General features: G+C 35.4%; 1 protein-coding gene across 1 annotated transcript in view; it reads left to right on the top strand.

Moving 5' to 3' along the window:
- Positions 1-20977, top strand: part of pcbp3 (poly(rC) binding protein 3) — a 29199-nt gene extending 8222 nt beyond the window's left edge. The window contains exons 7-12 of the mRNA XM_073845378.1: positions 34-177; positions 2034-2075; positions 6919-6994; positions 9305-9357; positions 12273-12442; positions 13388-20977. Coding sequence (XP_073701479.1) covers positions 34-177; positions 2034-2075; positions 6919-6994; positions 9305-9357; positions 12273-12442; positions 13388-13424 — 522 coding nt within the window. The 3' untranslated portion in view covers positions 13425-20977. The remainder of the gene's footprint in view (positions 1-33; positions 178-2033; positions 2076-6918; positions 6995-9304; positions 9358-12272; positions 12443-13387) is intronic.
- The last annotated feature ends 4662 nt before the right edge of the window (positions 20978-25639 follow it).

The raw sequence follows: 25639 nt of genomic DNA, 5'->3' as shown, positions 1-25639 counted from the left end.
TGTTTCTGCCTCTTACCTTTTCCCCTCTCCTAGTCCCCACCGAAAGGTGCCACCATTCCCTACCGCCCAAAGCCCGCCTCCACCCCCGTCATTTTTTCAGGTGGCCAGGTAAGAGCCGACCCGCTGGCGGCGTCCGCAGCCAACCTCAGCCTTTTACTGCAGCACCAGCCACTGCCTGTTAGTTCACTCAGGTTTTCTCACCTTCTCACTCGCATGTTGTCACACCATCCTAACCAGGGAAATGCCTGCAGAGAGAGAGGAGCTTTAGATTGTCAATGAGAGTTCAGATCGGGACTCAATAAGGAGATTCTGCCAAAACGTATTTCAGTGCAGCAGCACTGGCTTTTACTGCCATCCAAAAAGTGAATTTTAAGCAAATATGAAAACGAAATAAATGCATTTTTCATGTTGTTTTCTTTGTAGTGTGGTAATGCATTATAAAAGCTTTTTTTTAGTTATTAGTTTAATTCACTTTAAATTCACTTACATGCATTTGTGTGCAATTATGTGCATTTTGATTTTAAGTGCTTCAACTTTTTGTCTCATTACAAGCTACCTTACAAAGAGAAAGCATGAAAGTGTAACGGAGGCCAGCTAGTAGGAGCTGTGCGGGTAAACCTCACTCCTCGATCTCAAGAGACGCACTAGCGACCGACGCTAGAGGTTGCAGCCTTTTAGCCTCCTTGTTAGTGCGTCCGCCTCCCGTGCCGGAGACCCGGGTTCGAGACCTGCTCGGAGCGAGTGCTGTAGGACCCGGGTGTGAAGGGGTTACAAAAGCATTTGGAATGATATTGAAAAAGAGTGAAAAGCTCTACACAAATTCATGCAATTTAAAAGTCAATAAATGAGGACAAATCTATTATTGCATATTAAATAATCTTATTTTTCTTAAGTCTTTTTTTAATTGACATATTGGGCCATTCTAACAAACAGAATACATTTTCGGAAGTGGTTCGGGATATCAACTTTTATGAGCCTTATAGTCATCTTTGTATAATAAAAAGTTAGAGAGATTATCTTTTAGCATTAAACTAAAAAATAAAAAAATTCACATTTCACCTTTGCATGGCAATGAATGCATTTTGGCTTATTTGAGTGTGTTTTAATTCTAGATGGATTTTGTTCACTCTTATTGCAAAATAAACTCCTCCCTCTCAGAGCAAATATCATATCCTTTTAATATTTTCGAAGCTTGAAGTGTAACATCACAAGATGTGTGTACGAAACTCTGATCGAGTTTGTTGACCTGGATTTGCATTAATCTGAGATTCCAATATTCTTGAAATGTCAAGTTATAAATATTGAAGGGATATGCTGTCAGACATGATTTTTCAAAGTCATCCCCACTCATACGCTAACCAACACAAAACACAATGTGTTTGTAATATTTTTTTCCACTAATCTAACATTCCTTTGATGAATAATAATATCCTTTAATAAAGCTCTCAACATCTTTTTTAACGTAACTCATTCACAGGCACTTCATTCAACATGGCACATCACAGCTTTTACATGAAATACATGATTATCACTGTGACACTTTAAATTGATGTCTTTTATCTCTTATTTTTTAAAATATGATACTGCATAAAAAAGAGGTTTGGGATTTTATGTACTGTAGAACACTTGGTGAAGGATGTTATGTATTCATCTATTCAGATGGTTCATAAATAGATTGTTGTCGGGTATATTTACCTATTTAAGGTGTGAACATCCTTGTTATTTGAAGACGGTATTAAATATATATTTCAAACATAGTGTGCACTTGCAGTCAAAAAGCCAGGAGTGTTAAAAATTTGTGTAGAAAAGTCTCAATTATTTAAAGTGCTGAATAATATTACCGTATAACTAGTCATAAAAATTATTCACATAAAATATGAAAGAAAATTCAGCTTTTGAAACCAAATGTTCCTGTAAAATATTAATAGCTCCTTTAGCAGTTATGAATCAGTTATTTCTTGTGTTTAATGGGCCCTGCAGCCTTGTAAAAAATATTGATTCGATTTTTCTTTTCTTTCTCTCCATTTTCACAGGCCTACACAATTCAGGGACAATATGCCATTCCACACCCAGATGTGAGTCCCCAGCCATCCACCCTCTTCCCTCCTAGCACTGTCAGCAGTCTGCATGGCTATGTAGTTTTCAGCGTGGACCTCTCTATTAATATTAAGCAGTAATATTAATATGACGTTTCTGATGTGTAATTTTTTTGTCGTATTGCAATCTGAAAATATTCTCAACCTCAGCCCTCCGAAATGTAAACAAAACTTCTAAGGACTTGGCCTGTTGGAGGAAATGACAGTATTTTTCATTTTCTAGATGCTTCAAATAGAATTACATGCAAGACTCACGATTACCGGGGTTCAAGCGCTTTAGGGCATTTAAGCACATATGAAAAAAGATATTACATAGATACAAAGATATTACATTTAGCAAGCCTGTAACCACCTAAATCAATGATTTTAAAAGCATTTTGGCAAATACAGGTAATTTGCCATTGAAATATGATTTATTTTAACGTTTGTGACTATTATGGTGCCAGCTCCCTAAAACGTTGCATACTAGTTTAAAATCACCTGTCGCATGTGCCTAGAAAGTTATGTGAAGTTTTCGAGAATTTTTCCTGAAGTTTTCATGAAGTTTTATAGGCTTTTGGATATATATTTCTAAACAACCCCTTTATAGTTTCACAAAGGGACAATTTTAAAATTTTTTGATAGTAATGACTTTATTGACCTAGAGAGTACAGAGTATTGCACTGCAGTGTTTTTCCAGTGCGAAAAGCCTGAGACTAGTTCGCAAAAGTGGGTTTTTATACTTTTTCTCAATCATTTAACAAACAGTTTGATTGACAGCAGTGGTTCTAGAGGCAAAGTTGTTTGAAATGAGGAGGTCTATCATATGATATGAATACCATGCATATGTGTGAAAAACTCAGTGGTGGAGGAAGTACTTAAGTTTAGTACTTAAGTAAAAGTACAACTACCCTGCAAAATATATACTTAAGTAAAAGTATAATTACTATATCAACATCTTACTTAAGTAAAAGTCCTAAGTACATACTTTTAAATTTACTTTAAAGTATTTTTTTAAGTAAAATGTTTGAAACAAATATTATACTGGTGTGATATTTTTGTTATGTTGACATCCGTTTTTCTATAACAGTCACAGCACCATGTCATAGCAAGTTAGTAACTTAAATACTAATAACTAGCATTGCATGTCTTACCTCTATATGTTTCTTCAAATTTGAAGGGGAGTTTTTAAACGCTAACAATTCTTTGCGCTGAGGTAGGCACTTGACACATTGAAAACGCCAGGAGTCATTCTTTGAACCTTTAAATTCAAATAACTTGCTTAAATAAGGCCAGGGGTGTCTCTCAGAATCAGAGATACAGGGCACAGGCTCAAGCTCAGTCGACATTGTTGGCTCTTCATCCATGTTTGATATTTGGTGTCCTTTTCTTCGATTTACATCAGTTCCGCTTGTGTTGTTTCAAAACGCGCGCTCACTATTTTTCGGCTTGAGTTCTTTGACCAATCAGATCTCCGATCTGTTTCAACGTGCATTGGCCATCAACGCCAAAACGTCAGTCGACCAAAAAATTTTTATGCAAGATTCGGAAGGATGTAACTACACGCATTTTAATAATGTAGTGGAGTTGAGTACAAAGTACAGATAATTGCTGAAAAATCTACTTGAGTAAAAGTAAAAGTATGCATTATTTTTTTTACTTAAGTAAAGTATAGATACGTAAAAATTTACTTAAGTACAGTAACGAAGTACAAATACTTCGTTACATTCCACCACTGGAAAAACTGCACAACATAAAATCGTTTGCACCCTTGAAAAATGTGATATTGCCCCCCAGTGGCTGATTTCTTTCAAAATTCTCACAGACCTTTAGAGCCGTGAGTCAAACAGGCCCACTAAGTTTTGTTCCAATCTCCATTAACCTTGTCTAATTGTTTTAGCCCTGTTTTTTGAGATATGCAAGTGTCCGTTAAGCCACTTGTGGCACTTTGAATCAAGACCGTGCGTCGATAGGACAAAGGGGTTTGTAGTAATGGCTGTTTTTAAGTTTTTTTACTCTTATAGCACCGCCAAGTAGCCAAGCTCTTTGAGTTTTTTTTCCAGATCTCAGATTCAACTCTTACATACATACATTCAGTCAAAAGTACAAAGGCAATGCTCTGATATACAGCATTAAAGTTACATAAAATATAACATGATGAGATTATGCCCCTCAGCCAAAACAATTTGCTCTGAAAAAAATAGATTGAGATCAAAGAGTGCTTGTTAGATTTACCCAGAACAAATTACATCTCATGTTTAACCACTATGAAGACATCAGAGCCAGGGGCAAATTCCAGAAGATCTAGCCGAGGTAAGGCTGCTCTTGGTGGGTTCAATAACGCTGAGTGGCTGTCGACACCCTGGAGCTCAGATCTCGGAAAACATTGAAGCAAAAAAAAAAAAAAAAAATTTAAAATCTAAAATTTTTGAAGTCTAAAGAAGCACATTCTCACCTAGAAACTGTACTGCCAAATAACATCCTTGCCCATATTGCATGGCTACAAGTGTGATATTACGTTTATTCAACAGTTCGATGGCACGAGTGTGTAAATACATTAGATCAACAATGGAGTGTTTTTAAAAACCTTCTTTTGTGCAGACCTACTTCCTTCCGCCATGGATTCACAGCCCAAAGCCCAAACCACTGTTACTAATTAGAAAACGTTACTTTAGAACTTTTTACGAAGGAATGTTGTTGTTTCATTGAAAGCTTTTAGTATCGCTGTTAAAAAAAAAGCTCACTATGTAGAGTATTATGAGAGAGATGGACTGAGTTAGCGTGATTACCTGCATCTTATACAGCATTCATTCTTCAGCTTAATCTCATATTCAAAAAAAAAAAAATCTTTATCATACTATCGTGATTTCCGATGACAGCGCTGCTCAGGGCATTTATGGATGCGTCTTACAAGGTGTTGTTGTAATTACAAATAGCTTAATTGTTTACAACCTTTCAAAACAAGCCTTTACTGCTGACTGATGAAAAAGTTTGTCACCATCTAATGCCGGAACAATGAAACTAATCACCATCACGAACGTATATGTATATGAATGTATATATAATCATCATTTGAAGTGGATCAGAAAAGTTCATCAAAGTTGTCCTAAAACAAGAAAGGGTCTTGTTTTGGTTTTAGGACAACTTTGATGAAAGGTTTTGATCCACTTCAAATGTTGACTACTATACACCATCTCCCAATACTAAATAATAGTATTAAATACTACTGTTATTTATATAAAATATTTTTATTGAATAATGTTTAGTAAACAACAGCCATCATAAAAGTTGCTAATTCAGTCAAAAGTACAAAGGCAGCGCTCTATACAGAATTAAAGTAACATAAAATGTAACACGATACGATTTTGATTAATGAGATCAAAGAGTGCTCATTAGATTTAGCCAAAACAAATTACATCTTATGTTTAACCACTATAGAAACATCAGAGCCAGTGGCAAATTCCAGAAGATCTAGCCGAGGTAAGGCTGCTCTCGTGGGTTCATTAACACTGAACGGCTGGCGACACCCTGGAGCCCACAGCTCCGAAAACATCAAAGCAAATTTTTCAAAAGATGTTATTTTTTATTAACAAACCACATATTTAAAGTCCAAAAAGTACATTGCGGGACAAAAAAACTTATTATTCCATCATGTCACTTGCTGTGAGGAATACTGCAAGCAATGTGATACAAATGGTGAAACAGATGGAGCTCTGTTATCACTGGAATATCACACTCCACTCAGCTAATCAGATTCGAAGACCAGAAAGAACTGTTGTATAAATTGTAACATTTCACAATATTACTGCTTTTAGTGTATTTTTGATCAAATGAATTTGTATTTTCCACCTACAACAGCATAATTACACATCCCACAGTTTCAGAACCACTGCCCTTATCAAACTGAAAGCGCGCTCACAATCCAATCCAGATGATTCTTTAATCCTGATAGCTGTGTTTTCCTCAGCGATAATCTGAATGAATATCTATCAGAGAGAAGGAGAGGTGCCATGTGTTAGTTCTTTTCATTTAGGATTGGCAGTGATTGATTCTTAGAGACGCTTCTGCTGACACTGCAATAACTCAAGTCAAGGTTGGACATCCCTTTCAACCTGCTTTAAACTCAGATTTAAAGGGTGTGCACAACAACGCCCAGCGCAAGTCTGCTGTGCTTCAAAAACTGTTTGTAAAATAGGCTTGTGTGTCCTCTGAAGGTTACCCGCGCACTTACGTGTTTTTATCTCTGATGGATAACAGTTCACTCGTGGTTCAGGCGACAAATTGTCCTCAATAACGTCAGCTTCTAATGCGTTTAGACTCTGTTGAGCTATTTAGGTTACATAAAAGCATAAGCTACACTCCCCTTTGATCTTAAAACAAGAAAAAATTGAGTACATCATAAGAATGTCAAATGCTGAGTCTAGTTTACCCTTTGTTAAACTCCGCCCCCCTTGGTTCCAGTTGGTCCGTTTTTTAAAGCACTGTAAAATATGGTCATAAATTTTAATAATATTAAATTATTAATATTAAAATCATAATGTGACTTTTTAAAAACATTGTTAATTAATATGATTTATTAGCAAATTTGGGGCTTATTAGCAAAAAGACAGGGCTTTTCAAAGATCTAGTTAGCGATCACATGAGGTTAACCCACCAAGACAGGCCAAGTCCTACTAAAGTTTCTATCTCTTCAGCTTTCTCTTTTGCTCTTCTTCCACCACAGTGTGTCATGGCTTCTTATCCTCTTTGTCTCTTTGTTCTAGTTTAGTTTCTTGATTTCTTGGTGTGACCTGTCTTATAACAATAACCTCTTAGCTCTACTGTCCCTCCAAACCCTCAGCAGTTGACCAAGCTCCACCAGTTGGCTATGCAGCAAACCCCCTTTACCCCCCTCGGACAGACCACCCCTGCTTTCCCTGGTACGTACCCACGAGCCCTTTTGAAGTTTCCTTCTCTTTGTACCTGTAGAGACGCTCTCTCTTCGTCTTTCTCTCTCTCTTTCCTTCTCGTTCCATGTCAAGCATCATGACATGCCCGTGGTGGTTGCTCTTCACTTTGTGAATTTTTTTTTCCCATTATTTATTTTTATTATTTATTTTTTGGTCATGTTTCTTTAAAAAAAAAAAAAAAAATCTGTTACTTGTTTTTAATTTTAATTTATTTTTTACTTGTTAGTGTTTTATTTGACTTAATTTAAGTGTTTATTTTATTTATTAATGTTTTATCTTTTTTGTTAGTGTTTTTTATTTTATTTATTAGTCTTTTATTAGTTAATGTTTACTTGTTAGGGTTTTTATTTGATTTGTTAGTGTTTTTTAGTACTATTTTTATTTTTGTGTTTTTCGTTTTTATTTGATTTGTTAGTGTTTTTTGTGTTTATTTAGTTTTAGTGTTTTATCTTTAATTGTTTTTGTTTGTTAGCATTTTATTTTTTAGTGTTTTTTGGGGATTTTATCTTTTTTTATTTGCAAGTGTTTTATTAATGTTTTATCTTTTTTGTTAGAGTTTTTATTTTATTTATTAGTCTTTCATTTTTTTCATTTTTGTTTTGTTCTACTTGTTAGGGATTTTAATTTTATTTGTTAGTGTTTTAGTTTTTAGTGCTTTTTATTTTTAGTGTTATTTAATAGTTTTTTTTACTAATTAGGTTTTTTATTTATTTGTGATTTATTTATTTTATTGTTTTATTTGAATTAATTTAGTTTTTATTTTATTTGTTAGTGTTTAAGTTTTTGTTTGTTTATTTTTAGTGATTTTATTTTATTTATTTGTTAGTGTTTTATTTTACTTGCTAGTGTTTTTTTATTATTATTTTTTTTTGTTATTTGTTAGTGAGTTTTATTTTGCTTGCAAGTGTTTTATCAATGTTTTATCTTTTTTGTTAGTGTTTTTTATTTTATTTATTAGTCTTTTATTTGTTCATGTTTGTTCTACTTGTTATGGATTTTTATTTTATTTGTTAGTGTTTTAGTTTTTAGTTCTTTTTTATTTTTAGTGTTAATTGTTTTTTATTGATTAGGTTTTTTATTTATTTGTGATTTATTTGTTTCAGTGTTTTATTTGAATTAATTTAGTTTTTATTTTACTTGCTAGTGTTTTTTTATTTTATTTAATGTTTTACATTATTTGTTAGTGAGTTTTGTATTTTATTTTATTTGTTAGTCTTTAATCTGTTAATATTTGGTTTATTTGAATTGTTAGGGTTTTTATTTTTTTTTGTTAGTGTTTTGTTTTTTAGTGCTTTTTTATTTTTAGTGTTATTTACATTTTTTTGTTGTTTTGTAACACTTTTTAGGCTTTTTATTGGTTAGTGTATATTTATTTTTAGGGTTTATTTTAATTGTTATTTAGTTTGTTTTATTTATTTTGTTTTGTTTTATTTTATTGTTTTTATTTATTCTCAGCACTTTATTTTAATTGTTTTTTTAGTCTTTTATTTTTTCGTTTTTATATTATTTTTTTAGTGTTTTATTTTTTTTAATATCCATTAATTGTTTCATTCTTCCTACCCATTATTTCTTTCCTTATTTATTTTCTACTTGTTTGAACTTTAGGTTCAACTTTTTAAAAAAAACTCACCTTGCATTGTTTTGTTCTTTTTTTTTTTTTTTTGTCAACTTTTTATGAAGTGCCAAGTTCTGTACTGCTAAGACCTGGGATAAAAGATAGTGAAGTTTTCCTGCTTATGCAACATTGTCACATCCAGGGGACTAATGGTGTAGAATTTTATGCTCGAAAGGAATTACCAATGACACACAATGTATTCTTTCCTGCCCTTCAGAAACTGGTGTAAGAGAAGCATATCAGTGTTTTGATTTTACAGACCACAACACATCTTCCATCAAGCCATTCATTACATATTCATCTTGATAAGCTATTACTAAGGGCAAACCCAATGCCGTATGCTGCGTAGAACATGCTTTGCTATTCACACATATATCAAACATATATCTAATACACATTTGTGTTAGACCAAGGACATAGGAAAGTTTGCCTTGACAGAAAACAAGATGTGAGAACCTCTAGAGATATTTATGTTAGTTTAAGGTGAAAAAGACCTTTATAAAAAAGCCTCAGGAGGACTAAGAGTTCCTCGCACTCTGCACCTGGTCCATTTAAGGCCACCGGTCTTTTAAAGCTCACACTAAGTGTTGACACTTTCCAGTATGTGTATGTAGTGCTGTTTATCCTAGGCTGTCTCTCGAGCTTCCCTCTGCTCTGTGATCCAGGTCTGGATGCCAGTCCCCCGGCCAGTACTCATGAACTCACCATTCCCAATGATGTGAGTATAAAGATTGATGTTTCGTTTTGACTGCCAGTCAGAAAATCCTAACTGGTGACAGAAGTACATTTCAGATTTTATTTGAGAATATGTGTCTGATGTGGAGTCAGGACCTTTTTTTTTTTTTTTAAGAACAATTCTAAGTCGAAGTCAAAGTAAGTCGAAAATCTATTTTTAAAATAATTTAAAATTATTAACCCTACAGATTATTTTTCAGTATTAAGACTTATATAGCTTAATATAATGTAACTGAAATATGTAGTAGAAAACCCATGGAAGATTTACGTTTTAAAAATTCACATTGTTTTATATATATTTTGGACTATGGGGGGTGCCATTGTTTCAATGACGTGAAATGGTTGCACGTGTTAAAGGAGTAGTTCACTTTCAGAACAAAAATTTACAGATAATGTACTCACCCCCATGTCATTCAAGATGTTCATGTCTTTTTTCTTCAGTGGTAAGGAAATTATGGTTTTTAAGGAAAACATATTAGGATTTCTCTCCATATAATGGACTTCTATGGTGCCCCTGAGTTTAACATTTAAGAACACTGAAAATTATCAAAAGAGAATAAAAAGGTTAAACAAATCATATTTATTTAAAATGCTTTTTGAAGAGACCTTGTTATCTGGTGTGACATCTTTGTCCTGTGGTGTGACAGTACAGGCGTCACACTGGTAGACATTATCTGTCGCACCATATAGGACGTTTCAGCTTTTTGTGTGAATTAATGACCTTGCTTCACAGGGGGCTTCAGTAACGACCATTAATTGTGTCCTTCATCTAATTAAAGTTGTCTATGGAATTGGCTGATTTAAAATCAGGATATGGTGTCACACCAGAGGACATGGTTTTTCAGAGACAAAATGTATCAAGTTGCTACACTTTCAGAAATATATGGATGAAAAAAATGAAAACATTTTTTACTAAAATGTGACCACAAACCACAAACCACAAAAATACATTGTATGGCTCAAAATTATTGAGTATTTTTTATGCCAAAAGTTATTAAGATATTAAATAAAGGACATGTTCCATGAAGATATTTTGTAAATTGCCTACCATAAATATACAGTCAAGCCAAAATGATTAATACCTCTGGCAAATTCTGACTTAAAGTTACTTTTATTCAACCAGTAAGTTTTTTTTTTTTGACCAGAAATGACACAGTCTTCTCCCAAAAGATAATAAGACGGTGTACAAGAGGCATCATTGTGGAAAAAAATATTTCTCAGCTTTTATTTACATTTGAACAAAAAGTGGCATTTCCAAAATTATTCATACCCTTTGCACACTGTCACAGTCTATGGGAAAATCCAAAGTTCTATACCATTCCAAATAGTCCAAGCTGTTCTAAAGCATCCTAATTACTGCCCACCGCTGGGTTCCACGGACGCAGACCAAGGAGGACACCATTTCTCCAGATAAGGCACACAAAAGCCCTCTTGGCCTTTGTAAATGCTCATCTGGACAAAAAAAAGAAGACTTCTGGTCTTCTGTTTTATGGTCATATGAAACAAAAATTTAATTGTTTGGCCACAATGATGTAGCCTTCATTTGGCGTAAAAAAAGGAGAAGCCTTCAACCCTAAGAACACCATCCCCACTGTCAAACATGGTGGTGGGAACCTAATGTTTTGGGGGTGTTTTTCAGCAGGTGGACCAGGGAATCTAATCACAGTAAACGGCACCATGAAAAAGGAGCAATACATTAAAATTCTCAACAACAACATCAGGCAGTCTGCAGAGAAACTTGGCCTTGGGCACCAGTGGACAATTCAACATGACAACGACACAAAACACACAGCAAACGTGGTGAAGAAATGGTTAGCAGACAAAAACATTAACGTTTTGCAGTGGCCCAGCCATAGTCTTGACTTAAATCCAATTGAGAATCTGTGGAGGGAGCTAAAGATCAGGGTGATGGCAAGGAGACCCTCCAACCTGAAAGAGTTGGAGCTCATTACTAAAGATGAATGGGCAAAAATAAAAGTGGACACATGCAAAATGCTGATCAGCAATAATAGGAAGCGTTTGATTGCTGTAATAGCCAATAAAGGCTTTTCTATTGATTATTAATAAGGGTATGAATAATTTTGGCCATGCCACTTTTTGTTCAAATGTAAATAAAAGCTGAGAAATATTTTTTGATATGATCTTGTACATCATCTTATATATATAAAAAAAAACTTGCTGGTTGAATAAAAGTAACTTTTAAGTCAGAATTTGCCTGGGGTATGAATGATTTCGGGCTTGACTGTATATAAACTTTTTTGAGTAGTGATATGCATTGCTAAGAACCTCATTTGGACAACTTTAAATGTGATTTTCTCAATATTTTGATTATTTGGCACCCTCAGACTCCAGATATTCAAATAGTTGTATCTCAGCCAAAATATTGTCCTTTTCTAACAAACCATACATCAATGGAAAGCTTTCAGGTGATGTATAAATCTCAGCTTCAAAAAATTGACACTGGTTTTGTGGTCCAGGATCACAAATAGATAGCTCTACGGTTATGCCAGAGGTATTTATTAACATTTTTATGCTTTTATTTTTTATTTATAAAAGTTGCAATTTATTGAACTATGCTGGAGACAGTCACACCATAAGACAATTTTGAGATTTGGCTCAAAAATAAAAACAAATATAATAACACTGCAGCTTTATAACAACAGGTCGAGTTGTGTAGAGGTAAAAATAACAACAGGTAGCAACAGTAGCTTACAGAGTGCAACCGTCATGTCATCAAAATAATGGCACACCCCATAGTCAAAAATATGTATAAAACAATGTGGATTTTAAAAATAACATAAATCTTTCAGTTGCAAATAGTACAAAAAAAACTTACTTTCTGTTACACAGCCTTTTCTTTTTGACCGTCCTTTAAGAGCCTTTCCGCTTTCTTCCCAGCTAATAGGCTGCATAATCGGGCGCCAGGGAACCAAAATCAACGAGATCCGTCAGATGTCTGGAGCGCAGATCAAAATAGCTAATGCCATGGAAGGGTCATCAGAGCGCCAGATCACTATTACAGGAACCCCCGCCAACATCAGCCTTGCCCAGTACCTCATCAACGCAAGGTGAGCCCTTTTCCATTTCCCTCCAAACTGCAGTCACATAACATTTTTATGGTGTTCTAACTCAACACAGTTTCTTAAAAGCAGCTCAGATAGGATCTTCACACTGTGTACAGAGAGTGTGTTTGGGGAAGCAGAGATGTTTAGCCACAGGCCCTCTAAATCTGTTCTTGTGTGTGATGTTGAGGCTTGCAGGCTAGCGGCCGGGGCGATACTAATGCATATTGCTTTCCCACGGTTCTGATGGCAGGTTCAGAGACGTGGCCGCCATGTGGAATGACCCCTCATCAATGACTACATCCTGAAGCCCCAAACTGCTTTCATTATCTGAAGCTATCAGCAGCTGATTCCCAATAAGCGTTATATATAAAATCATTCCTTAGAATGCACCAACCTTTCCCTTAAACCCCATGGTCAACTTCATCAGTAGCTACATTCATGTACAGTAGGCAGACTACTGACATCAAAAAAAAGGAAAAAAAATTTAGTTTGATTTGTTCATGTTATGCAGTGTTTTAGTGTAGTATTTTAGCATGCTGAATGCTTGGGTCTTGTTATATATTTATTTATTATTACTAGATTAGATTGACAGTAAAGATTTAAAAAATGTAAAAAGCGCATTGCATCCAATAGCATTTTCTAGCAATGCTGTTGGCAAGGAGCTAGTGATGTGATGCAGATGTTGTAACGCATGTCAGAATCGAGGAGAGGTTGGAAACTGTGTTTCTTTAGAAGCGGAAGAGATTTTATTTTTACATTTGATTGTTTTCAGCTTAACCGAATCGACAGTTATGCATGCTTACTACTCGCCGTGGAGCGCAACGAGGCGGAAAAAGCGATCATTCTTGTACAGAAGTGTCAAATGCTTTCAGAATTATTTTATGTTATCTATTTTTTTCTATCTTTTCCTTCCCCCTTCCCTTTTTCCTCTTCCCTTAACTATTCTAGGCTGACGTCTGAGGTCACTGGAATGGGCACTCTCTAATTTCTACCCATGATCCTTCACTGCATCACATGACCCTTGAGCCAATGGCATTGCACCTAGTTTGTTTTCTCTCTGTACTTTTGCTGTCCTGTATTTTCAGTATTTTTGACTCATTTCTATTCTATAATGTGCACATATTTACAATCTCAGTTTGATGTTCCTCCTACTCAACCTTTGTTGTGCTCCTTTAATTATTACCTTCTTACAATTCTTTTAAAAGACACTTTATTTTTTTGACTCTCTAGTACCTCACGTCACCGGTGTCCTGTTTTGCCAACGCTTTCACTGTGAATTCGCGTTTATTCTGTGGGTGTGGTACAGCAAAGCCAATGAAATCCTCCACTTTCCAATCTTTCATTAGGCCACGTTGAGTTTGTCATTTTTGAAACAGCGGTCCTGTGCTTTGCTCCAGGGCTTTGCTCACCGGGTACCTTACAACAGTGCATCTCATACATGAATAATGAAACAAACTGATGGAGTTGGAATGTTTGCACCACGCCTGTACGATTTGTTTTGCATCTGTCATCGTGGCATGCCGAGTAACACAGAGAATCCATTATTAGCTTCTTGTATTCACTTTCAGAACCGAGCGGAAGAAGAAAATCAGTGAGGAAACAAACGATACGAGGATGTATAAACCGTGCTCACAGCTTTACGGCATGCTGATCCATTTCAATTCAGCCCACAATCTAAGTTTAAGTAATTGAATATATTACAGCCAAATTATTTATAGGATATTTTTATATGCGACGTGTTTTTGCAGTAGTATGAGAAATACAGGGGCTTTATTCCTTTGGAAGTGAATACAGATGTGCTGATAATGAAATCTACCCCATGCTCCTCTACCATACGCTCTCTCTTTGTGTGAGTATGGTAAACTCTCATGAAGGGTCCAGAATTAACTTTTTGCCACTCCTGAACATTTTGGATTAATATTTTTTAACTGTCAAGAAAATGTGTTTTGCATTATTTTTAAGATTCTGAACCACGGGCCTCGATTATAAATGTGCTTATTTGATTTCATATTTGATTTTAAATTCAATGGATCCATCAGGATTTATAAAGACAAAAACTAACATGAAAATGTTTTTATTTTTGGGATCCACACCTCATTATAAAGTGCACTTACTATCAGATTTGATCCTGGCTTCCATAAATTTCATCCTATGTCAAACATGAGGAACAAATTGGGATTTATAAAGGCAAAAACTAATGTGAAATGTTTTTATTTGAGATCCACACCAAGGTCTAATGTATTAAAATGCAATTACAATCAGATTTGATCCTGGCTTCCATAAATTTCATCCCATGTCAAACATGAGGAACAAATTGGGATTTATAAAGGCAAAAACTAATGTGAAATGTTTTTATTTGAGATCCACACCAAGGTCTAATGTATTAAAATGCAATTACAATCAGATTTGATCCTGATTTCCATGGATTTCATCCTGTGTCAAACGTGAGGAACAAATTGGAATTTATAAAGGCAAAAACTAGTTTGAAAATGTTTTTATTTTTAGGATCCGCACCAGGGTCTTCTTTGTAAAATACATTAATGATCAGATTTGATCCTAAATTCCAAGAATTTTATTCTATGTCAAACGTAAGCGACAAATCGGAATTCATAAAGGCAAAACCTGATGTGAAAATGTTTTTATGCGTATGCCAGAGCATGCAAAGTTTTTTAATATTCCATTAATTAAAATAATCCAACATTGTTTCAACAAGTTTGGGATCAGTAAGATTTTTAATGTTTTTTAAAGATGTCTTTTCTGCTCATCAAGGCTGTTTTTACTTGATTAAAAAAACAGTAATATTGTGAAATATTATTGGAATTTAAAATAGTGGTTTTCTATTTTAATATGCTTTCAAATAGAATTTTTTCTTGTGATGAAAAGCTGAATTTTCAGCATCATTACTCCAGTCTTCAGTGTCACATGATCCTTCAGAAATCATTCTAATATGCTGATTTATTTTCAATGTTAAAAACAGTTGTGCTGCTTAATATTTTGTTGGAACCTGTGATACTTTTTTTCAAGATTCTTTAATAAATATAAAGTTAAAAAGAACAACATTTATTTAAAATAGAAATCTTTTTGTAATAATACAAACTAGCATTTAAAAGCTTGTGGTCAGTAAATTCTTATTCTTTTCTTTTTTTGAAAGAAATTAACACTTTTAAGTTGCTAAAAAAGAAATGGCAAAGACTTCTATTGTTAGAAAGGATTTCTATTTTGAATAAATGCTGTTTTAACTTTGTATTCATCAAAGAATCCTGAAAAAAGAATCACAGGTTCCAACAAAATATTAAGCAGCACAACTGTTACCAAAATAATAAATCAGCATATTAAAATGATTTCTGAAGGATCATGTGACACAGAAGACTGAAGTAATGGCTGATGAAAATTCAGCTTTTTATAAAAGAAATAACTTATATTTTAAAATATATTCAAATAGAATAGCATGGTTTTAAACTGTAATAATATTTTTATTATTTTATTATATTTTCTTCAAAAAACATTAGAAATCTTACTGATCCCAAACTTTTGAATTGCAGTTTTGGAAATTGTTCACATTTAAAATCATTATACGTGTCTTTAAAAATGAGGCCCTGATTTCGTATTACAATCTTATTCAACTTCGATCCAATTTCACTCAGACTTGGCAGTTGGTGAGTTCATTTTGGACCCTGCCCTTATGCGTCCAGCTCCACGCTTCGTTTCTGACAGTGTTTTCCATATTGCTCTCCGAAATCACACTTGTCAGTCGAACTGAAAAGACATGCACAAGCTCTGCCTGTGTTAGACGAGACTAAGAGGTCATTCTCCACTGACAGCTTTCAAGAAACATCCCAATACAACAGAGCGCTTGATTATTTTCCCTAGGACACTCTTCAATGATAAGTCAGTCTATTTGTATCTCGGGCTCTGGAATGTTTATGGGTTTTGGCCAGACTTTCAAAAATGATGGCAGATTTAGCACCCTGGTCTGCTCTTAAACATGATTGTTGCTTTAGAACAGTTGTTTAGCTTTAGTTAAGGCCACTGTTTTTATTACTATAACTGATACCCATGAGTGTGTCTCCTCCTGCTGATGTAGCCTTACTAATAATGTTTCACACATGCAAAATTTGATTGACTTTTGTTGAAGCTATTTATGTTGCATGTTTTGCTGTGATTAATTATTATTAAGACAGCCTGTGTACACTATTAATGATGCATACAAATTCTTTCCCATTATTTTATCCTCCTATTGACACCTTTTACTAGAAGATATGTGTAATTTCTACGACACAAAATGATCTGTTTCTTTAAGCGGCCTGACTGGCATGAGATGTTGTAATAAATATGAATTCGCTCTGGGTTGGTACGGTACATGCATCTCATTAGGCAATTATATAAAGATCTTGACGCATTAAAGTGCTTTTCAAGTCTGGACACCTTAAAAATGAATGTGCGGTGCCGTAAATCTCATCTGCTGTGTTGTAAATACCTGTTGAGAAATTCATTTTTTTGTAGATGTTACAAAAAATGACTTGTCTCCCTCCAAAATTAATATGTCATGCCATGCATGTTGAAGATTAGCGGCAAGGCACTCAATTTGTTATGTTTCCACACAAAACCTGTTTAGTCAGTGTGCTGAGGCATTTCATCGTTTGACATCCATTCAAACAGACGGGGGAATGATTGAAGTCATTATTTTCGCAATTTTGTTTGTTGCCGCTAGTGGCGCAGAAATTACACACTTCAATTCTCACCCAAAACTGTCAGTGTTGTGTTGCTATAGTTAAGCAATTTATTTCCAGTACTGAAGCCCTCTGATTAAGCTCTAAACGGTTCCCAATTTTTCCTAAAGATTGCGACCAAGCCGAGGTTAAGTTCCCCTTTTATCCAAAATCTGAACTTTTTCAGTCTGCAATCAATATGTATTTCATCCTCCACATTTAAATGTGTAAAATGTGGTATCGAGGCTGAAAGTTGAATGTAACTGCTTCAACGTGATTTATTATTCAAACTCTAGTTTACCTTTCTTGCCATTTTCCAATCGCATGGTCTTTTTTACATGAGAATATGTAATCATGCACTTGAAGGAACATTTTCTTTCACAGTCTTACTACAGGAAATTATGGAAGCATGCTCTGCCAAGGGATAAATAAATAAATGGTCATTGCAACTTCTTATCTCAAAATTTGGACTCTTTCCATTACAGTTTTGAGTTTATTTCTTATAATTTGGATATTTTTTCCTCAGAATTTCAGCCATGAACTCACAATTCTGAGAAGAAAAGTCTTAATTGTGAGCTATAAGCGCGCCGTTGCAAGATGAAAAGTCAGAATTGTATAGAGCCCCTGAAGAGACAAAAAAAAAAAGACTTTCGCGCACATACGAGGAACTGTCACATGCTCACAAGAAACAATTGCGTTGTGTACAAGACACTATCGTGGGCAGTCATGGCCCTAATGGTAAGAGAGTGGGGCTTGTAACCCGAAGGTTGCCGGTTCGATTCCCACACCGGCAGGAATTGAAGGTGGGGATTGTGAATGAATAGCGCTCTTTCCACCTTCAATACCAAAACTGAGGTGCCCTTGGGCAAGGCACCGAACCCCCAATTGCTCCCCAAGTGCTGAAGCAACACACACAGTGTGTGTGTTTGTTTACTTCTCACTGCTGTGTGTGTGTGTGTGTGCAGAGCACCAATTATCGAGTGTGGGTCACCATACTTGACAATACGTTGCGACTTTCTATTACATGCACACAAGAAACTTTTGCCGAGCTCACGGTTTAAAATCGAAGTCCAAAATTTTGCGCCAGTATCTTGTGAGCATGCAAAATATTTTTTTGTGACCGTGCAATAGTTTCTTGTGCACACGCAAAAGTTTCTTGTGAGCGCACGATTGTCTTGTGAACACACCAAACGTGAAAGTCTTTCGTGAACTTGCAGTACTTTCTTGTGATTGTTTTTTGGTTGTGCGCAATGGTTTCTTGTGAACGTGAAGGTTTGCACGCTAAACGTTTCTCGTGAGCATGCAATAGAATCTCTTAAAACGCGAAGGTTTCTTGTGCGCATGCGATTATATCCTGTGTGCAAGCTAACCTTTTACCGTGAGGGCGCAATTGTTTCTCGTGCACACAAGAAAGTTTCTCTTGAGTGCACAGTTGTCTCGTGAGTACAACATAGTTTCTTGTGCGTACGCAAAATGTTGCTTGTGAACATGCGATAGTCTCTCATGAGCACACAATAGTTTCTTGTGTGCACGCTAAACGTTTCTCGTGAGCGTGCAATACTTTCTGGTGAACGTGACGGTTTCTTGCGAGCGTGTAGTACTTTCTTGTGATTTCTTTTTCGTTTTGTGCACAATGGTTTCTTGTGAGCACATGATTGATTCTCATGAGCAAGCGATTGTTTCTCGTAAACATGAATGTTTCTCGTGCGCACACGATAATATCACGTGTGCACGCTAAACGTTTCTCGTGAGCATCCAATAGATTCTCATGAAACGTGAAGGTTTCTCGTTTCTCGCGCTAAACTTTTTTTGTGAGCGTGCAATTTTCTCGTGTGCACGTGAAATGTTTCTTGTGACCATGCAAGTTTGTGTTAAGTTTCTTGTGCGCACGTGATAATATAAAATTATAGTAATAGTTTCTCCTGAGCATGCAAAATGTTCTCGTGCACACGCGATAGTCTCTCGTGCGCACGCGAAACGTTTCTCGTAAGCGTGCAGTACTTTCTTGTGATTTTTTTTTTCGTTTGTGTGCAATAGTTTCTCGTGAGCACACGATTGTTTCTCATGAACATGAAGGTTTTTTGTGCGCACGCTAAACGTTTCTCGTGAACGCGCAATAGTTTCTCATGCACACGCGAAAGCCTTTTGTGCACACGCGAAACGTTTCTCGTACGCGTCCAGTACTTTCTTGTGATTTTTTTCCCGTTTGTGCGCAATAGTTTCTCGTGAGCATGTAATAGTTTCTCATGTGCACATGAAACATTCATGTTGCACACTTAAGTTTCTCGTGCACACACGACAGTTTGTGCGTACGTGAATTTATTTTTTAAATTTTTTTCCGCAAATATCCCTTCAGAGGCTCCGTAGAATTGGGAGATAAAAAGTCACAGTTATCTTTATTTCTTATTCCATGTGTTAGAAAAAATTCTGGAAAAAAAATTCTAATTCTAATATTCTAAAATTCTAATAACAGAAAGAAATCTGTCATTAAAGTCAGAATTGTGAGATTTAAACTCAGAATTCAGAGGGGAAAAAGTCTGAATTTTGAGATGTAAAATGAAAATTCTGAGAAAAAGTCAGAATTGCAAGTTTATATTTTGTTTATGTTGCAATAAAAAAAGTCTGAATTGGAAGACAAAAGTTGCAGTTACCTTATTTTTTATTTCATGGCATAAACAAGCTTCTGTTGAAAAAGCATTCTCATTTATTTAATCAGGTACAAAGGCATGCATTTGCAAAGTATTGAAGTTATAAAGATATATATTTCTATATTTCTATTTGGTATCTGTTAAGCAGCCAAATCACAGATATGCACCCGAGAGTTAATTTACACCAAAATCTGACATTTTATGATTTGATGTCCGTTATGAGCACAGAATTTTTATAATATTGGACTCGTAAAGGTATGCACATGGTCATGCTGAGCCATCCGTGCACATGGCCGGAAATGATGTCGTACTGTTGCTTTAAAATAGCTAATTAATCTGGAATGACACACATTCTGTTGGTGTTTTAGATTCAGCGTTGAGTTTTCTTGTCACATTTACCATATGTTTTGCACTGCTTTGAAATGTAATATTCGTGTCAGTGTCTTAGACTCTGTTAAACATTAAGTTAGATTGTATGATTACACAAGGCTATGTCTTGTGATACATGTATGGAATGTTTTCTTTGATGTTCTGTTTAGTCCATAACGTGCTGTACTCTAGATCACTGTACAGATGCATATTAATATTCAGACAGCAGCATGCGTAACTTTGACATTTCTCAGTAGCAGAATGCTTCACCAAGGGAGGCTTTTGTTCTTTTTTATTACTGTTGTTATGACTATTATTTCACAAATGCAATAAAACTAAATGTTCGTATAGGACTGCAGTGACGTGTTGAAAATGATTAACTGTTCAGTGGAAAACTCAGTATCGGTACGCCATTACAAACGGCTTTTGTGTTTTTTCATGTTTCATCTCCGTCCGGTTTTCATGATATACACATGATGTTGTTCTCATGCAAATCATGTGGTTAATTTGCACTCATCATTTTAATACGCATTTATTCACACTGTGCACATCTCAAATCATTATATTTGTTTTGTTGGTCATGCAGTTTTTCATTGTACTAGAGCAGCAAAAAAAAAACAAAAAAAAGCCCTCTACCTGTCTGTGCTTCTGTAAATGATTCTGTTTGGGGGAAAAATGTAACAGAGTAATTATTTTATGTTGGACAATTTGCTGCTTGCAGGTCTATATTAGATTCAAATTACTGCTGAGGTTAGGTTAAACTTTGAAATGTTTTGTATAAAGGAGAGAATAAAATTTGTTTTTCCCTTGAATTTTTGTGATGACTTTTTATTAATATTTATATTAGTTAATCATTTTTGGTTTGGTGTGATTGAAATCTCAAGGCTTAAGGCCTTTGAAAAAGTTAATATAGAGCACATTTAACACAACCACAGTTAGGTAAACAGTGCTGTATAATATAGAAAAATAAACTTTAATATTAATTTTTGTGGAAAACTTAATGTCGTATGTCAGTTATTTGCTTTTATAATTGTTTAGACTGATAATTTATTGATTTAATTTGAAGCATTTTACATAAATGGCATTTCTTTTGCTCATCAAGGCTCCATTTATTTGATAGAAAATGCAATGTGAAATATTATGATGTAAAACATTTTCTATTTGAATATACATTAAAGATGAATTTTAAGCATCATTACTCCAGTCTTTAGTGTCACATGTGATCCTTCAGAAATCATTCTAATATGCTTTATTATCAATGTTGGAAACTGGAAACTTTTTTCAGGATTCTTAGATGAATAAAAAATTAAAGAACAGAATTTATTTTAAACAAATATTTTCTAACAATATACACTACTGTTCAAAACTTTGGGGTCAGTCTTCTTTCTTTTTTTTTAAAGAAAGTAATAATTTTATTCAGCAAAGATGTGTTAATATTATAAATAAAGTGATAGAAATTTAAAAAAGTGATTTTTACTTTATTCATGAAAGATTCCTGAAAAAAGTATCAGGTTCTAAAAAATATATTTGCCAGCACAACTGTTTCCAACATTGATACTTCTAATAATAAATCAGCATATTAGATTTCTGAAGGATCATGTGACACTAAAGACTGGAGTAATGATGCTGAAAATTCAGCTTTGCAGCAAATGAATAAATTGTTTTGAAGTATATTTAAAAAGATATCATTATTTTATATCTTTTTACCACTAGAGGTCACTAAATGTTGTAATTAGCTTCATGTAAATTGACCTGTTAGTGATCTTGCCTCTAAAACAGTTTAACCAAATGTGCTTTCACTTAATATATAGTATATACTATATATGTGACTACAGACCACAAAACCAGCCATAAGTGTTTTTAATTGAGATGTATAAATTATATGAAAGCTGAATAAGTAAGCTTTTCATTGATGTATGGTTTGATATTTTGTTGAGATACAACTATTTGAAAATCGGGAAGCTGAGGGTGCAAAAAAAAAAACTAAATATTGAGAAAATCGCCTTTAAAGTTGTCCAAATTAAAATCTTAGCAATGCATATTACTAATCAAAAATTAAGTTTTGATAATTGTATGGTAGGAAATGTACAAAATATCTTCATGGATATCCTCATCTTAATATCCTAATGATTTTTGGCATAAAAGAAAAAAATCTATTATTTTGACCCATACAATGCATTTTTGGCTATTGCTACAAATATACCCGTGCTACTTAAGACTGGTTTTGTGGTCCAGAGTCACATATTAAGATGCTTGACCTACTATAGTCACAAGCATATTATACAATTGCATTTAAAGTGATTAATTGTCAGGCTGAAGGTGTTGTTATTCCTGAGTGACATAATCAATAGCAGTGAGCGGTTACATGTCTGTACGACACTTTCTTTGCTTCAGAGACCTCTAACTCAACCAATATAGCAAGATTCAAGGTTGTACCTGAATCAGGACATGGGCAGCATATGAACTTCGCCTGGGAACCGCAAACCTGCACCGTTATTTAAAATCCATTAGGTTTTGAACAAAAGTTTATTCGCTGTCCTCTGTAATTCTGTTGCACAAGGTTTTCTACACCGCTAATAAAACTCAAAGTCATTTTCTTTAAATTAAAAATGGCAGCGTGGCTAATCGTCGGTTGATCCTGCCGCCCTTTCTCAAGCGCCAAGGGAAGGCAGCGGGAACGGCCGTAGATCACCGCTATGCTTCAAAATTAGTACGTCACTCCAGGGGGAGGAGGCGAGGTCACCTCTACCCCACCCTCTGTCGTTGGCCTCAGTTTGTTCCCTGCCAGAAATAAGCTCAAATTAAAACACTTCTTGATTGCCCTCCCCAAGTCCCTCAATACATTTGGCTGTACATGTTCCCTATGGAAAAAAAGAGGAGAAGGTGCAGTCCAGAGGATAAACACTCCAGAACTCCAGTGTTTGTTGTGTTATTGCTGATGAAGCAATCCGAAAACACATATGCTTTTCAATTTCCTAACTAAAATTGACCATTGTAGGGGGATTTTTTGGCAGCTGCTGTAATCTACTGCAGAGCTCCATATTCAAAGGAAGGATTAGAAAAGCTTTATAAAGGTTGGTATTATTGATCATAATCATTTTGAGCTATTTTTTAGAATGCGGGAATATTTATGTGGGTTTTAAAAAACAATAAAAAAAATCATGCCATAAAAGATGGGGTCTAATATTGTTTGGACGCCAATGTTCTTCAAAATGTATTTGTGTTTCACAGACATACAGGTTTGGAACAACGTAAGGGTGGGCAAATGATTGCAGAATTAAAGCGATGGTTCGGAGTATATTTGACTACATTGCTATGCACTCCGAAGCCCATCTAAATGCCCCATCCAAAGTTTTTTTTTTTTTTTACCTTAGTCGAACATTGACGGAGATATTCGGGCTTGTCGAATGGCTTGCTACAGCCGTACATGGTACATGTGATGTATCTCGTAAATTGCACCACTAAACGTGCAAGTAATCTTACCAAACTTCTACAGTAGTGTAAATAGGGTATGTACTCACAAAACGCTGCATTGGGAAATTTGTAAGTCCACCATGAGTGTATTAAAGGTCCCATATTGTCAAAATCGAAATTTCCTGGCTTTTTTCATGATAACTGAGGACTAGGGGCTATGTAACTACCATATGAGTTTCAAAACAGTCAATCCACAGTAAAGTGCACACAGCCTGCTTAAAGTAGCTGTTCATTTTCACGAGCCGCTGTGACTTCCGTACAGATGTGACGTCTGATCTACTCAGTCACCGCCTTCAGTCACCACCCCAGCACCAATCACGTCCCACCCTCATTTTGTCAAACCCAGACAATATAGTGTCCACAACTTTGCTAAGCAACAACAACACGAAAACAAGTCGAGAAAACCCTGTTCAGTCGACAGATGTCGAAAGTACATCATTGCACAGGCTTCAGAACAACGTGAATAGAGACCAGAGGCACGTCAACTTCAGCCTCTTTCACTCAGCGATTCCGGTAAATACACGGATAATGTGTCCCATGATTTGTTCCGGAGTTGTTTGATTTGGTTCATTCACAGTTGTTTTCCGGAATCTGTGCGTGCTTTACACACAACCCATAAAGACATGTGACGTTTGGATGTGAGATGTAATGCGACGCATACGTTTCACTAAACTGAAACTAACCTGAACAAACTGTGCTTCAGCGCTGACAGTGAGGAGCTGGCTCTGCCCGATCGCCGCTTCATCCCACTTTGCACGTATTTTTTCGTTGCGAAGAGTCGCATGATAACGTGCATCATCACTACAACACTGCCTTTATGGTTCTGGCTTTTGTTCACACAGCGCTCGTTCTGTAATTTTCCAGAATCAGCGCGCATTGTGAAAGGGGCTTTACTAAAGCAACAGTTATGTAGCTTACTGCATTTGGTGTTTGAAAAAGAAAAAACATTAATGATCATTCTGAAATATCCTGTTGAGTATCAGCAATCTAGACTCTCTCTATGGCTCTGGGCTCGGCTAAAGCATACATGTCCGTAGTTACCTGTGGTTGGCCTGGCTGTGCGTCACTCAGAAAACAACAGGCCAATAAGAAGAGAGGCTCATGAATATTAATTAGATGGGCAATAATCGACCTGTTTTTGACAGAGCTCCTAAAAAAGGAGCTGTGAAAATATACATTGAGATGGATTTTGGCACTTATACCGCAAATATATATTCTTAAGGACATCAACAACTTAAATAAACCTCCAGAAATGTGTACAATATGGGACCTTTAAAAACAACTGTAGTAGGTAAAAGTCCACCTAATACGTCTGTGTGCATGTCAAAGTAGTAGGTGGACTTTTACATGCTTTTCCCAAACCAGGGAAGTGACGTCGACATGTCGCCATTTGTAGTTTTTGAGACTAATAGGGATCGGGTAACAGTTGTTTTCAATACACTCATGGTGGACTTACAAATTTCCCAATGCAGCGTTTTGTGAGTACATACCCTATTTACACTACTGTAGAAGTTTGGTAAGATTACTTGCACGTTTAGTGGTGCAATTTACGAGATACATCACATGTACCATGTACGGCTGTAGCAAGCCATTCGACAAGCCCGAACATCTCTGTCAATGTTCGACTAAGGTAAAAAAAAAACTTCGGATGGGGCATTTAGATGGGCTTCGGAATGCATAGCAATGTAGTCAAATCTACTCCGAACCATCGCTTTAAATTTTCGGGTGAACTATCCCTTTAAATTTGGGTAAGCAGTATGTACACACTTAAAAATAAAGGTTGTTTATTGGAATCTGTTGATCCTTGAAGAACATGTAACATCCTTGAAACCATCCATTACACAAAATGTTCTTATAGTCATGTCAAGTCACCTTTATTTATATAGGGCTTAATACAATTCTGATTGTTTTAAAGCAGCTTTATGTAGATAAACAGGAATAGAATGATTCACCGAGACCAATTCTACTGTAAACCAGAAGAAGAAAAAAAACAGCTGAGG

Source organism: Garra rufa, chromosome 8 (genome assembly GCF_049309525.1).
Source record: "Garra rufa chromosome 8, GarRuf1.0, whole genome shotgun sequence".
Classification (NCBI taxonomy): Eukaryota; Metazoa; Chordata; class Actinopteri; order Cypriniformes; family Cyprinidae; genus Garra; species Garra rufa.
This window is presented reverse-complemented; position numbering and strand designations above follow the sequence as displayed.